Source organism: Lampris incognitus, chromosome 9, assembly GCF_029633865.1.
Source record: "Lampris incognitus isolate fLamInc1 chromosome 9, fLamInc1.hap2, whole genome shotgun sequence".
Lineage (NCBI taxonomy): Eukaryota > Metazoa > Chordata > Actinopteri > Lampriformes > Lampridae > Lampris > Lampris incognitus.
The window spans coordinates 16,704,879-16,721,297 of record NC_079219.1 but is presented as its reverse complement, the minus strand read 5'-3'; the positions used below and the strand labels follow the sequence as shown (position 1 = coordinate 16,721,297).

The 16,419-nt window shown below is 40.5% G+C and overlaps 1 protein-coding gene across 2 annotated transcripts; it reads left to right on the top strand.

Moving 5' to 3' along the window:
• The first annotated feature begins 173 nt into the window (after positions 1-173).
• On the top strand, positions 174-15,007 carry sdha (succinate dehydrogenase complex, subunit A, flavoprotein (Fp)). Of its 2 annotated transcripts, XM_056285781.1 has the most exons (16): positions 174-288; positions 995-1,078; positions 1,531-1,692; positions 2,065-2,208; positions 2,476-2,640; positions 2,871-3,019; positions 3,232-3,356; positions 5,846-6,014; positions 9,596-9,791; positions 10,186-10,357; positions 10,764-10,882; positions 12,412-12,523; positions 12,819-12,949; positions 13,104-13,217; positions 13,432-13,542; positions 14,559-15,007. In XM_056285781.1, the coding sequence occupies exons 1-15, from the start codon at positions 223-225 to the stop codon at positions 13,516-13,518; spliced, it is 1,995 nt and encodes a 664-aa protein (XP_056141756.1). In that variant the 5' UTR covers positions 174-222; the 3' UTR covers positions 13,519-13,542; positions 14,559-15,007. The 2 variants fall into 2 exon arrangements, with proteins under 2 accessions (XP_056141756.1, XP_056141755.1); XM_056285780.1 differs by having other exon boundaries at positions 13,432-15,007.
• The last annotated feature ends 1,412 nt before the right edge of the window (positions 15,008-16,419 follow it).

The following is a 16,419-nucleotide window of genomic DNA, read 5'->3' as shown; positions in this document are numbered from 1 at the left end:
AAAAACAAAGTCTGTATGTGTCTTTTGTCATTAATTTAGGCCTTCTAAAGATTTCTGAATGCATACAAATGTTAAAACATCGTAGATTCTTCCTAGGTATACAAAGACGTAACACCCCTATTTCTCAAAAGTGGTTTAGTCTGGTGGGTTGCGCCACAGAGACTTCACGCCGAGTCGTTTGTCTCCGCTGCCGGAGAAGTGCTGAAAACGCTGGGAGAGACCATGGCCGGTGTCCGTGCAGCGTCCCGGCTCCTTTCCAAAAGGATACTATCATCTAAAACTAAAACAGTAAGCTTTAATCCGTTAAACGTCCTGATTCATTACGGCTCGTCCGAATTTGTGTTTTTTTGTGTTGTTTTGAATGGGACAATTTTATCGTATTTGCAGCTTTCGTAACTACTGGAGATTGGTTTGCGTAACGTCCCTCCTCTGCGTTAGCTAGCCAGCTAGCTCCATGGCGTGTGTGACATAACGAAGAGTGTCTTGGAGGGTCCTTGAAATAACCTTAAACTCTCCACGTGTACATCACCACATACACAGATCCTCAGTATTTACTTCACAATGTACGTGGGGTTTAACGAAATCATCAGCATAATTTCACAGATATTTTCGATTTAAAGTTAGCGGTTAGCCACCTATTGTCAGAGTTGACTTTGTCTTTAATCTAGTGAAGGTGTCAAATTGAATAATATTCTCCTTGCGATCTACTAACCGTGGCAAAAGCGGGTTCGTTCGACGTCTACACAATGTACTTAATAGTCATCGACATTAGCCATTTCCAATCTCAGTCCCTTGTGTATACAAAAATTGAAATGCTGAAGTTCATCGTTAATCTTTGTGCAATAAATAATGTAATAGTAATAGTGCAGTTAATACATTATAACTTTTGAAATTGTAGAGCAACACTGACAGACACGTGGTCTGTTATTGACTTAAATGTCGTGTTGCCCTGCAGAGCTGCTCTATTAGATATTCATCTGTGGCTTTCTCCCAGGTCCCTGCTGCTGTAATCCAAGGTTCCAGGGATTTTCACTTCTCCATCTACGGAAAGAAGAACAATGCCAAAGTGTCCGATAATGTGAGTCACTCAAGCTATCATTGTAATATTAGTGTCCGTGCCTTGCCCAAGTAGAGTTCATAGTTCATAATTGGAGCTGTGTGTTATAGACACATGATTATTATTTTGACTGACAAACTTTCAATCTACATTTGCTTTTAAGGTGGTTAAAATTACAATTAAAGTAATTAATTAACCTGATAGAATAGACCAGGATGACTACATATTTGTTTTCTGCAATTAACTGATGCCCATTTTATCTTGTCATCTAATGTAGATACTGTAGTTTGTTTGTTTGTTTGTTTGTTTTTTAAATTTGTGTGTCTGCCTTAATTTTTTGCTTATGGTCCTTCACCAATGTTTGTGTATTTCTCAATTTACAATATTCTCACCATAGTAAATGACTTAGAATATCTCCTGATACTTCAAAACATTTTCTCTTAGTCATTCTGTACTAATGTCAATGTCTTTAGATCTCTACCCAGTACCCAGTTGTGGATCATGAGTTCGACGCTGTGGTTGTGGGAGCTGGGGGTGCCGGACTTAGAGCAGCTTTCGGCCTGTCGGAGGCCGGTTTCAACACGGCATGTGTCACCAAGCTCTTCCCCACCAGGTCTCACACTGTTGCGGCACAGGTAAAGCCGTTTTTTTTCTTCTTCGTTGATTTGAAAGGGGAATTGGTGGGAAGTCCTTGTTACTTACGGCCTTATTAAATAACATTGTGATGAAAGAATATATAGCTCTGACTTTCATGCCTGTCAAGTGTCTGGACAGTTTGTGTTTCGTGAAAGTTTTTTTTTTTTTAATAAGTTCTCCTTGCTTATCAGTATATTTAAGAATCAGATCACATTGTGTTTCTTGAGTAACAGCATTGGTTTTGAGATACTCTCAACAATGTAAGTGTATAAAGCAAGGCTATAGATAAAGCAGCAGTGCTCTTTCCCCTTTTTCTTTTCCTTTTATTGAATGTTAAATTGTATATTGTGTGTGGGTGTTTTGTGGTTTAGGGTGGAATCAATGCAGCCTTGGGGAACATGGAAGGAGATGATTGGAGGTGGCATTTCTATGACACAGTGAAGGGATCTGATTGGCTGGGTGACCAGGATGCCATCCACTACATGACAGAGCAGGCCCCTGCAGCTGTAGTTGAGGTGAAACACAAATGCGTTCAAAGCTTCAATGTGTTAATTTTCAGCTATACCTTAAGGGGATAGACAAGACAGTCCCTTTGTGCCAAAAGTGTCAATAGTGTTTTGGTTATTAGGACACCTTCTTTTTAAAGTAAATAGAACCCATCTCTGACATTTACACATACACACATGCACACACATACATTCTTGTACTGTAATTCATATGAAATTTCAAATAAGCTAAAATATTTTTTTTTTTAAATGTAATTTTTTTTTCTTTATTCCCAGCTGGAGAACTTTGGAATGCCGTTTAGCCGTACTGAAGATGGGAAAATCTACCAGAGGGCTTTTGGAGGTCAGAGTTTGAAGTATGGTAAAGGTGGCCAGGCTCATAGATGCTGCTGTGTGGCAGACAGAACAGGACACTCCCTACTGCACACACTCTATGGACGGGTAAATGCGCGCATACACGCACATACACACACACACACACAGCTTTAATTTATTTCTCTGCTTTTTTCCTCCTCCCATCTCTATCGCACATCCTCTCTATTATACTATACCTATGTATCTGTCTGTCTGTCATGTGTGCCTGTATTTTAACATTATTGAAATAGAATTAGCTGTATAATACATTCAATTGTAGACATGTGTATATATCAGCCCCCCTCTCTCTTATCCAGTCGCTGCGTTATGACACCAGTTACTTTGTGGAGTACTTTGCCCTGGACCTGCTGATGGAAGATGGGGAATGTAAAGGAGTGATAGCTCTCTGCATGGAGGATGGCTCAATCCACCGCTTCAGAGCAAAAAATACTGTTATTGCTACTGGGTAGGCAAATTGCTCATTACTCCAATTCCCTCCGTTTTGTCATTTTATTTAACAGTGTTTTGACTGCTGGCATATTAGCAAAAAACTGAGATATTCTTAATGCTGTGCCTATTTCAGTTGTACAGTTGAAGTAACAGTTTGAGTTGTTGCAATTGAAACCTAGCGCCCTTTGTTTTCTGTATTAAAGGCAGTTATATATCTGTTGTCTCTAGGGGCTATGGGCGTGCCTATTTTAGCTGTACATCTGCCCACACCAGTACAGGAGACGGTAATGCCATGGTGACCAGAGCTGGCCTGCCCTGTCAGGATCTCGAGTTTGTACAGTTTCACCCAACTGGTGAGAAATAAAGAAGTATTGCTTACCAAAATTAGAAGAACATACACAGTACACCCAGTGGTTAAACCAGTCTAGTTTTCAGAACTGTAAAAGGGGACAGTACAAGAGACGAGCCAAACCCTATTTTGCTCAACAACAACTTGACAATTTAATGGGGATTACAATCATGTCACTTTCCTTAAGTGAGGGCAGGGTATATGTTGTTGTCTGGTTGAAAAGGGTTCAGCCATGATCTTGCCCGAAAGCTTCCTGGACCTGGACAGTGGGCAAAAGAAGTTGGCTGGAGGATCTTTCCCATTTCTGCACGCTATGATTGGTAGTTTAGTAAAATAAATCCCTCTAGCTTGGAGAGAGATTAGTTTTAGTTATAAGCAAATTAGATTTGTTGTTGGTCATTAAATAGACAATACAATATATTGAAATTAAAGAGCATGTATTGTTTTTGTGTTTAAGTTAGTATTGGTATTTATTAATTCTTTTATTTTTGAAAATATAGCCCTGACGACTATTTCATGTCAAGTTATGATAGCTTGCTGAGTCACTTATTGTATTTTAATGGCTTGATTCTCCGTTTTCTTTATCCAGACATTAAATGGTATGTAACAACTAGGTAACACTTTAGTATGGGGAACATAAAAAAACTTAATTACTAGTGAATTAGTAGTGATCAAGATGTCACTTTAGTATGGGGAACATATTCTAAGTAACAGAAACTTAATTTACAGTAATTTAACACTATTAACACTTGCAGTTTTGTGTTTTGTTATGTAAGAACAGACCATATTCATCAAGTGTTAGTAAGGGAGAATAACTCTTCTTGTGGTACTACCACCTTATAAAGTCCATACTAAGCAAAGCATATTGAGATGGTACTACTAATAAGCAATAATTCTGAGGTAATAGAGGGAAAACTCATAGCTAATGGCTTACTGGTTGTATAATAAGGCCATGCAGAATAAGGCATTAATGAGTATGTAATAATGACCAATTAAGAGCCAATATGTTGCTAATTTGCATGCTAATAAGCACCTAATTAATGGTGACTACGTTCCCCATACTAAAGTGTTACCAAAAATGAAGTATTCCTCTCCTGTTATTCCATTACCACTACACTTTATCTGATGCGGACTACAATAGTGCTCTGATAAATGGCCGGAGAAAAGTATAAAGCACCTTTTTTTTTCTCCAAAATGGCTTAGAGTTGGATGTTTTGCTGAAGTTGGGAGAACAACAAAGTAGGGTAACAACAAAGGCATGCACCTGCATACTCACTTATTCTTGTGGTTTTGCTGTTATTTCCGTCATGTACATGAATTTTCAAGATAATTTCCTAAAATTGCTCATCATATTAGGGTAGGAAAGAATGCATTACAATGCATTACATTTTTTTAAAATTTGCCATTTGCAGTATTTTGATTTGGTTTGGCCGTTAGGTTCAGTCATGTTAGAGTAGATGAGGATGTCGGCAACGTGCAGACCTTGTTCTGGTGCTTGATTTGCTGTCTGTGTTGTAGATGGACTGTTTCAAGAAGAATAATCGCCCAAGAAATAGAAGATTTTTATCATCATGATTGTGACAATCGTTATGACAATTTTAATTCTTATATGGCCTTCTGCTTTATTGTCAACCTGGATGTCTTAAGTCCAGTTTTTTATAGAGTAGTAAGTAAGTCTGTGTGGTGTGTAAAATCAGGATAGGCTGTGGTCGAGCTCCCTAGTTGCACTTAAATAATAATTGGCCTTTCTCCTGTCATTAAACTTGGCATGGTGTCTATAAACATGGGTTTGGCAAGTAGATCAAGTCTGACTGTAGTCAGGGTGATGTGTTAGTGTTGTGCCATGGTAACTGATCTTAGTTACATACAGCCAAGAGGTCATATTTATATTAGTCCCTGCTGGACATTTGATGCCTGACTCTCTGTGGTTGTGTACGGACTGACATTGGTTTATGTGGGCCTTGGCTTAACAAGTGTGGCTATGGTTACTGTTTTGGTACCATGAAGCAGTTCAAAGACTTGGTTTATGGTTTACTGAGTTCATTGTACAGTCAAAAACACGGAGAACTTCAACTCTTATTTGGGAAGTCATGTTCCATGTCTCATGCTGTTTGACTGTCTGATGGGATAAAGCAAACATATGTCACATATTTTACACATTTCCAGCTGCCCCCCCATTATTCATGTATCCCAACAACAACAGAATTTCCCAGCACTACTAGTGGATTTAATCTGATGTTATTGAAACGTCTAGATATAATTTTACTGTTTGTGGGGTAATTGGGCTGGGGTCCCTACCGCTCTAAACGAGATGTCACAAAGCAGTCTCACTCTCGGTATCAGTACTTGATATCTCAGTTTTGATTGTCATGCCTTTGGCTTTTTGAGAGTGCTGATAGTGTTAACAGACATTTTCATTTATTCAGTATAAACAACAATTTGTGAACTCAGCGATTGTGGCATATTTCCACCTGACCTTTTAAATTCTTGTAGGTATCTATGGGGCTGGCTGCCTGATCACAGAGGGATGCCGTGGTGAGGGTGGAATCTTGATCAACAGTGAGGGAGAGCGCTTCATGGAGCGCTATGCACCGAATGCCAAGGACCTGGCCTCCAGAGACGTAGTGTCCCGCTCCATGACCATAGAGATTAGAGAGGGAAGGTATGGTTAGAGGTGTATGTGGATGTGCGTGTGTATCAAAGTGTGGTCCGCGGACCACCCGCAAGTGCCCCCAAGTGGTCCGCGGGAGGATTGCAAAAAAATCGTGTTTCTCAAATCACCTTCATCTGCGTTCCAATGCAAAGTTACGAGTACAGCTGTTTTCTAAATGTTTTCTAAATTAAAAGTGAATCAAAATGTAGCCTAAATAAGCCTAAGAATTTTGTTCAATTTGTCCAATGCAAACCTGCGTTCTGAGTCATGTCTCTTCAGTTAGCCTGTGTTACCTAGGTTACCTAGTTAGCTTCCATTCCAATAACAGGATTTTCATATCAAAGACCTCCTGACTATTGTGAAAATTAAGTAGAATCTAACAAAGAGTGAAGTGAACCATTCAAAATACAAACATCATGGATCGGTGGCTGAAGAGAAAATCCGGAGAAACGACGAACAATGTAAGCAACAAGGTGCAAAGACTTCCTTCTCACATTGAGCGCGTCAGTGTTGGCATCGAGTCCCATAGTGCTAACAGTTTGCAGCAGGAGCTAGCTAGCACAACACTCTGAAAAAGCGACTGCAAAAGTGAAACGTAAATACAGTAGCAATTACATTCAATTTGGATTTTTCTGGACTGGAGATGCTGAGGATCCAAAACCTCATTGTGTTGTGTGCTATGACATATTAGCTAATGAAGCAATGAAACCTGCCAAACTCAAGCGTCACTTCGAGTCAAAACACAAGGAATACACCTCAAAACCTGTGCAATTTTTTGAGAGAAAACGTGAAGAGCTTGAGCGACACACAAGAAAGGAAGCCACACAGTTTTTTATGCCAGGGGAAAACGCGAAAGCTACCGAAGCCTCATACAAAGTCTCCCTACTCATTGCGAAAGCTGGCAAACCTCACTCAATTGGCAAGACCTTGGTTAAGCCAGCTGCAAAGGTTATGGCCAACATAATGCTAGGGGAGAAAGCGAGTGAGGAACTTTACAAAGTACCTCTGTCCAATGATACAGTCAAGCGGCGAATAACATCCATGGCTGCAAATGTCCAAGATCAGCTGGTGACACGTCTGTGTCAGTCTTTTTTTTCTCTCTCCAACTGGACGAGTCCACGGACATCGCTAACGAGGCTATTCTCCTCTGCTTTGTGCGGTACATACATGCGGGTGCTGTTCACGATGATTTTCTTTTCTGTCAATCCCTACCAACCAACACCACAGGAGAGGTGATATTTGAGTCCCTAAATAACTTCATTGTGCAGAATAACATTGATTGGAAGAGGTGTGCTGGCGTGTGCACTGACGGTGCCACGGCGATGACAGCCAAACACAAGGGCCTGGTTACGCGTGTATGCGCTGTCGCTCCCTCTGCCGCATCGACGCACTGCTGTATCCACAGAGAGCAATTGGCAGTAAAAAAAATGCCACCCTGTCTTAAACAGGTTTTGGACGAGGCCGTAAAAATTGTCAACTTAATTAAAAGCAAGGCACTGAACTCACGTCTTTTTAAAGTTCTGTGTGAAGAAATGGGGAGTGAGCACACAAGACTTCTTTTCCACACAGAAGTTCGCTGGCTATCGCGTGGTAAAGTTCTCACCCGCCTCTTTGAACTGCGCGATGAAGTCAAGCTGTTTTTGCATCAAACTGATGAACTTTATGGCAGAATGCATGACTTTCAATGGCTCGCAAAACTAGCCTTTCTTGCTGATGTGTTCAGCACGCTTAATAACCTGAATTTAGCACTGCAAGGAAAAGCCGTCACGGTTTTTACAGTGCAGGACAAAGTTAAAGCCACTCGCATCAAAATGGATCTGTGGTGCGCGCGTCTTGATCGCCAGGAGTTTGACTGTTTCCCAACTCTAGCCGATTTTGTCCTCGAAGCTGAAGAGGTTCTGGATAGCAACACACTTGCAGCCTTCAAGGAACATTTGCAAGGCATTCACACGCAATTGGGAAGATACTTTCCAGAATTGGATGTGGACCTTGAATGGATCAGAAATCCATTTGGAGACCAACCTCACATTGAGCGCGTCAGTTCCAAACTATCAGCACGGATGGTGGATAGTCTTGTGGACATTGCATCAGATGGAACACTGAGAATGGCGTTCAGAGAAAAATGCTTGACAGACTTCTGGGTTCTCGTCCAACCTGAACATCCTGAGCTGGCTGAGTCTGCTTTGCAAGTGTTAATGCCGTTTTCAACCACCTACAACTGTGAAGTTGGGTTCTCCACACTGGTTGGTTTGAAAACCAAGCAGAGGAACAAGATTGATGTAGCCCTCTGTATGAGACTGAAACTCTCTAGTGTGGAGCCAGACATTGAGTCAGTGATGCAACAGCAAAAGCAACAGCATTCCTCCCATTAGTTGTTGACTGCTGCTACCTGTAAAGCTGTTGTGCTTATTTGAAATGTGTAATTTCATAGCTTCACAAGAGCCAGTACAAAGATTTGATTCCTATTAAAACGAATTTTTGTTAAATTAACATTAATAGTTCACTCTTTTAATGATGAATTCACATTGAGTTCACCCTGACAGTGGTATTTCAAATAAATTCCCATGTTTTATTCATCACATCACAACCAAAGGCAATAGCTCTGAACAAAATTAATATGAAACACTAATTACACATACATCTCACAAAAATCAAGGTCAAGGTATATGGTAGAAGCCTAGCCTAATTTTGCTAGTAGCCTATTTATTACATATTTTGTATTGTAATATTCTGCAGACATAATTTGTAATATAAAACATAATATGCTATTGTAAGCCTAATATAGACTGTTTTAAAAGGTTTTTTTTTTTTGGGCGGGGGGGGGGGGGGTGTTGGCCGGCTGGTTAGGTGGTCCATGGAAAAAAATTTTATGATCAAGTGGTCCTTGGTGTGAAAAAGTTTGAGAACCCCTGGTGTAAACCGACAGTCTAGATTCATGACCATAAAGAAGAGAATTTGTGTGTGTGTGTGTCCGTGTGTGTGTGTGTCCGTGTGTCCGGGTAGCATAGCGGTCTATTCCGTTTTTTACCAACACTGGGATCAGCGGTTCGAGTCCCCGTGTTACCTCCGGCTTGGTCGGGCGTCCCTACAGACACAATTGGCTCTGTCTGCGGGTGGGAAGCCGGATGTGGGTATGTGTCCTGGTCGCTGCAGTAGCGCCTCTTCTGGTCGATCGGAAAGCCTGTTCGGGGGGGAGGGGGAGATAGCATAATCCTCCCATGCGCTATGTCCCCTTGGCGTAACTCCTCACAGTCAGGTGGAAAGAAGCGGCTGACGACTCCACATGTATCGGAGGAGATGTGGTAGTCTGCAGTTCTCCCTGGATTGGCAGAGGGGGTGGAGTAGCGACCAGGACAGCTCGGAAGAGTTGGGTAATTGGCCAGATACAATTGGAGAGAAAAAGGGAGACATTTAAAAAAAAAATTTGTTTTAAGTTCAACAATACCTAAAAATAATCTTGTAAAGCTAAAATTCATGTTTATAACATTTCTGTGATCCAGGTATGTCCAACCTCAACAACAACTTGAGGCCAAAACCCCATCAAACTGAGTAATTTACACCCCCCCCCCTTCAATTTATCCTTTTCTCAGGGGTGTGGGTCCAGAGAAGGACCATGTGTACCTACAGCTGCACCACCTGCCTCCCCAGCAGCTGGCCACCAGGCTGCCTGGTATCTCCGAGACGGCCATGATCTTCGCTGGGGTCGACGTCACTAAAGAGCCAATCCCTGTCCTGCCCACTGTCCATTACAACATGGGTGGAATACCCACCAACTACAAGGGACAGGTAGATGACACATTTAGTGCGTATGTTCAAACCACTGTAGACACTTGCATGCAGACCACTGCTACCATATTTGATGATTTCAAGTTTGATATCCAGCACACACTCCCATGTATGCTGCAATGAGGGATGAATTCCCACAAGTTAAGGGAAACCATTTGATAATAATGGATATCTGCATGCATAAGATATAGGTATGAACACCTGTAAGTGCTCACACAGTAGTGATTAAAGGGTTTATCAATGTAGTGCTCATGCATGTCTGCCAAAATTCACTCATCCACTCAAACACACACACAAAGATGTGCTCAGCATTCACTTCTAATTCAGAGATCTCCCGTTTGCTGTTAGGGAAATTGTATATGATTGTTACACGTTTCTCCTCTCACTTTGTCAGGCGATCACTCATGTCAATGGAAGCGACAAGGTGGTGCCAGGCCTGTATGCTTGTGGTGAGGCAGCCTGTGCTAGTGTCCACGGGGCCAACCGCCTGGGTGCTAACTCCCTCCTGGACTTAGTGGTGTTTGGAAGAGCCTGTGCCCTCACCATCGCTGAGGAGAACAAACCAGGTAAGGAACTCTGTCAATTAGTCTGTCAGTTAGTCGATTCTCAAAAGAAAGATTTTCTTTTTCTTCTTGGCTTTAATACAGAAGTTTTTCTTTGTATTAAAGACATGACCTACTGATCTGGCAAGACACATCTTCTGGTAGTATATCATTGATGTGCATTGTTCATTTAGATGTCAAATTTTAGTGGAAATCTTTTATGCTTAGATGTGCCACTATCTGATTTCTGCACATTTATCAACAATCTTTGTTACCATATAAGTAACATCACGATGTATTCACCTAATTTATCTATAATTTAGATTACGTGCATCGGATATGAACTGATTAAAAGCAGCATTAAGCAGATAATGAGTGCTTCGCTTTGTTTATTCCTATTACTGACATTGCTATTATTTATTTCCTAAAGGAGAGAACTTGTCCCCTCTGAAACCCAGTGCAGGAGAGGAGTCTGTGGCCAATCTGGATAAACTGAGGTTTGCCAATGGAAGTATGAGGACCTCTGAGATCAGGCTCAATATGCAGAAGGTACACAAACACATACACATATCATCATTAGTAACCAGAATGAAAATACAGATCCTACCCATTTATAGACATACCAAATTTTAAATCAGAAATAGTACAGGGGTCAGTAATCTTGTTTGTTTCATGATCACAGGTGCAGTCCAGGGCAATGTTAGCTACTTCTTAGTCTTTTTTTAATTTTTAATTTTAGTATTTATAGCAGATAAATAATTGGATGAGCCAAAACTTTGTTCAAGTAAATAATGAAAAAAAAAAACAGATTATTGTGTTCGACAAAAAAGACAAGAGAACTATTATAAATGAACAACTCAAGTCTCGAGCTCTAAAAACCAAAGACCAAGTCCGAAAACTTGGCTTTTTAATAGACTCAGATCTCACGTTCACCAGCCATATCAAAGCAATAATTAAAACAGCCTTCTGTCATCTTAAAAATGTAGCCAGAATCAAGGGTTTGGTATCTGAAAATGACCAAGAGAAGCTCATCCATGCTTTTATTTCCAGTAGAATTGATTACTGTAACGGTCTCTTAACTGGTCTTCCTAAAAAGACCATTAAACAGCTGCAGATTATTCAGAATGCTGCTGCCAGAGTTTTAACCAGGACCAAGAGAACAGAGCACATTACTCCGGTCCTGAAATCTTTACACAGGCTTCCAGTTAGTTACAGAATAGATTTTAAAGTGCTGGTACTTGTCTACAAATCACTGAATGGTGTAGGCCCAGAATATATCACTGACATGCTTGAAGAGTAGGACTCTAAGATCCATGGACTCAAGTCAGTTAGTTCAGCCCAGAGTCCAAACCAAACATGGTGAAGCAGCATTTAGCTGTTATGCTGGATGCAACAGGAACAAACTACCAGAAGATCTTAGATGTGCCCTAAATATAGCAATTTGTAAACCTAGGTTCTTTTTTCTTGTGCCTATGATTGAGCATTAAAACTTGCACCTTATTCCTACTGCACTTTAATTCTGGAAGTAGAGCTCTAGTCACTCCCAGCAGGGAAGTGACTATGTATTTATTCTATTTTTTTTGTACTTTGTATTTTCCTTTTATAGTACCTGTCTTTTAATTATATGACACTTTTTAATTACTATTTCAAAGTACGTTATGTACTTTGTGCTCTTTAAATTATATTTTATATATGATTGTTCCTATTTATTTTTATTCACTCTCTTTTAATTATATTTCATATGGTTGTTCCTTTTCTGTTTTTATTTGTGTAAAGCACATTGAATTGCCCTGTGTACGAGATGTGCTTTATAAATAAGCTTGCTTTCTTGGTATTTTGAATTGGAAATGACTGCTTTTGTTATTATTTTCATTATGTCCACTAGTAAACAGTCTGTAATTTTCCCCTCTGGTTTCATTAGTCCCATACAATGCACAATCGCCTAATGTTTTAGTAATTTCTAAGTCTATCTCAACTGTTTCACTCACATTTAATCATTCCATCAATAGTCCAACAAAGGTGTCTTCACTCCTGCCTGCATGCAAATTATAATTATTTCCCCCTGCTCCTCCATCCAGACAATGCAGAGCCATGCCGCGGTGTTCCGTACCGGCTCTGTTCTGAAAGAGGGCTGTGATCAAATGGATGCCATCTACCAGACCTTGGAGAATATCAAGACCTTTGATAGAGGTGTGCTGCATCACTTTTCATTTCCGTTTCTTTTTTACTTTGACTTTCTGTTCCCTCTCACTGTCTTACACACTCTCATTCTTTTTTTGTATATAAAGAAATGCCAGTAGTGCTGTAGAAATTTATTTAATCATTTAACGAGAATGGTATACTATCTGTCATAAACAACAAAAAATTTACTTCTCTCCTTACAATTTACTTTTTAATTTTCAGAATACAGTTACAGTTTGTGGTGAGCTGGGAATGTTGAATGTCTTCTTGTGTCTTATTTTTCCTGTTTTCCTTCCCTCGGCAGGCATCGTGTGGAACACAGACCTGGTGGAGTCACTGGAGCTTCAAAACCTGATGCTGAATGCTGTCCAGACTATCCAGTCTGCTGAGCAGCGAAAGGAAAGCAGGGGAGCTCATGCCAGGGAGGACTTCAAGGTTTGGGTTTCCATAATCTGGATTACTTTTTTTTTTATCTTTGTGTCTGTAAATCTGTTTTTGTCCATTTCCTTGTCTTACTGCCTCTCCCTCTATTTTTCATAAAAATTATCTGTTATTCTTTCCGCTGACATTTGGCCATACTGTATTCCAGAACCGTATCGATGAATATGACTACTCCAAGCCCCTGCAGGGCCAGGAGAAGAAGCCCTTCGAACAGCACTGGAGGAAACACACAATGTCTTCCGTAGACCCCAAGACTGGCAAGGTAAACTGTTATGTGTGTGTGTGTGAGTGCGCGTGCGTGCATGTGTGCATTTTATGAATAAAGCCATGAAAAGAAAGATGAATAGATTGTTCCCCAGCCCCCCTCAAATCCCAGATTTATTTTAAAGAAAGCATCTATTTGTTATGAAATTCTGTTGATGATGTTTTAACGCTCCAAAGTATTCTGATGTGCCTGTGCTCACATCCAACCATAGGTGACCTTGGAATACCGCCCTGTGATTGACAGCTCTCTGGATGAACAGGATTGTGCCCACATCCCTCCTGCCATCCGTTCTTACTAAGAAAGACCCCCTCCCCCCAAAATGGTCTCTCTGCGCTCCATTCCTCCCCTTTCTTCGTCTCTTGTCCCCTTCAATCCATGATACTTTACCATTGATATGATACCATTTCATCCTGCACATCTGCAAGCGTTTCCATAGTAGTGCTGCTTTGTAGATCATTTCAATTTTAGATTCTCATCCCACTGCAGGATGAAAATAGTTCCAGCCAGTATACATTATTATAATATATCCAAATCTTCAGACCTCATCTCCTCCTTTTATACCTCTATTACCCTCTTCCATCTATGAATTGCCTTGATTTAAATTGTTCATAGCAACTAAAATGCCATCACAGTTGTTACCTCTCGATTCATTTGCTGCATTGTGTACATAGTGATTGTGTGTTCCAGACAACTTGGAACGGAAACATGGAAGACACTCAACCTTAACTGCAAAATAAAAAGAGAGCAGGTCCCTTGTGGGCCATTGCACACACGTTAAGTTCAGTGAATTTGGTTGACACTTCCTTTATCATGTAAACTTCCCAGGTCTATATTACATTGATTACATCTTCATAATTATAAACACTTTTTTGAGAGATAATAGTGGAGATTAAGAACATATGATTTGTTTTTTGAATTGTGCAGATCGTAGTCAGGCCACAGGAGGAAGAATTGTTTGACAAATATGTAAATATTGGTTTAATGTACAATAAACATTATTAACTGTTAGTGTTTGAGGTAGTTTTCACTCCATAGCCTCACATTCACCATAGCCTTAGTGATGCAGACCACATGCAGCAAAAATAAACAAAATATGTGAATTGTTTGTTGTTGCATAGTGCAGTAAAGGATATCATCCATTTCTAGGTTATGCTCGGTAGATGTGCTCCCAGTATAAAAGCTGTTTGAATGCTTTCACTGTAAATGCCAAAAAGCTCAAAGGCAGCTGGATGAACATAGTACATCCCAGAGATTAGATCTGCTGTGTCATCACAATTTACAAGTTAGCGGAGACTTATTGTGGCAGTGTGTCATTTTTACTCTCCTTCCATGAAATAGAAGCATGAAGGATCATCTGGCTGTGATGGACACCATGCCATCGGCGTTACCATGCCCACCGGGTTGCAGATAAATGTGCTCAACGAAGTTCAATAGAATTCCACGCAGTGTCAAGTGCAAGTTACCCACGTTGTTTCACTAAAACATTGTTGTGTTGGTTATCAGACTGTAATTAGTTCAACGTTTTGGTCCCTGTTGTTGCACTTTACTGAAGTACCCAATAAACATTTGCCATTCGATGTATTTAAAGGAGCGGACGATGGAAACAATGTCTACATGGGTGAATTTTTTTTCAAAATGTGTAGAAACTAATTTCAGTATGCTGAAATAAAGTGTTTCTTGTGTGTAATTCAAACCGATAGTTTTGAGTTCCCGTAAACTTTTCCATTTCATCCTGCAAAATTGATCATTAGGGGGCAGCAGAGGCCCGCCGGTACACCGAGACCTTAGTTAATGAGAGATGGCCGGTCCACAAACCTCAACCTAATATATTCATGTACACAAACTAAAAACGCATGAAAAAGGTTACTTTTGTTTTTTTGTCATTGCTGTGTTGAATAGTAACGTACCGTTGAGTACAATCAGCTCAAACTCTGGCTGTTTCATCTCTGTTGTGAACTGTCGTTCTCTTAGGTTGTGGGAGAGGTGTAGACCTTCAGGGCTCCGCCAGAAAGATTTCCAACCCCATTACCACAGCAGCCGGAGATTAGATTGTGGGTTAGCTATCGGTTATGTTAAGGTCAGCTACCTGTTACGGTTAGCTATTGGTTAGGTTTCGGGTTCGCTTCAGGGCCCTCCGGAAGCTTTCTGGCAGAAAGGCCCGAAGGCAAATTTTCCCGCGCGTGTTGGGAGGTGAGGAAGTTGCGTCGACCGTTTTACATGAGTTTCACCCGGGCTGCTGCCCAGCAGCGATGAAAGGTACCGAAGCAAATACGCGCATTCTCAGCCGTATTTGTACGTTATTTTGGTTTTTAAATTTATATTTTCGAAATTAAATAGCTACTTTTACCCCCCCAACAACAAATATCCTTCAAATCGTCGTTCCTTGCAACTGTGTGTGTGTGTGTGTGTGTGTTCGTGTTTTCAAAGCAGCATATACCCCCACTACTAATGTAGCGTTTTTTAACTACTTTTACTTGGATTTTTAATACTCATGTACCAGAGAAATTTTTTACAATATATTAATACATTTGATATTAAATACTTTTAAGATTTTTACTCAAGCTTGTGGGCGACTTTTACTTTCATGACTTAAAGTGATTTTCCAGTTAGTGTCTTTACTTTCAGTCTTAAGCGGAGTTGGGGCTCTTTCAATCTCTGCTGTCAAAGTACCCCTTTATCCAAGGTCACTCCTTGTATCAATAAATGTTGGAGAAGACAAGACTTTAAACCAAGTCAGGCTGTTAGATGATAGTAATATGATGGGAAAGGGCTTCGACGGGTCAAGTGTGTACTCTTGTCAACTCTTCAGGGCATTGATACAACCTTGCTGGCTTGATTGACCTATTTTGATAAGAATCGGTAGTTTGTCTTGATTGCAGCAACACAACTTTCTCTGCATAGCAGAGACTTTTTTCTACTAATTGTAAAAAGGTGGTTGAATTGAAGATGGTTGAAAAAGATTGGTTCCACTGCTGTGGAAAAGATGCTTTTTCCACAGCAGTGTAACAAGTCACAGCCGGGCCCCCATGCAAGATGGCTGTGGCGAACTGTGGCCCTGGACCCTGGGTCTTCAGCAGGACCACATGTGGCAATAATAAAAAAAAAAATCAAACAGCAATAAAAATAATAACCAGAGCCCTGTCACATGGAAGTTCAGCATATTAAAGGTTTCTTTGTCCTAACTGGCTTCACAACACAC

Bases quoted from the DNA above. Each gene is read 5' to 3' on its own strand.
- sdha (XM_056285781.1), top strand. From the start codon at position 223: ATGGCCGGTGTCCGTGCAGCGTCCCGGCTCCTTTCCAAAAGGATACTA. The intron at 289-994 runs GTAAGCTTTAAT...GCTTTCTCCCAG, and splicing joins TATCATCTAAAACTAAAACA to GTCCCTGCTGCTGTAATCCA. The intron at 2,209-2,475 runs GTGAAACACAAA...CTTTATTCCCAG, and splicing joins CCCCTGCAGCTGTAGTTGAG to CTGGAGAACTTTGGAATGCC.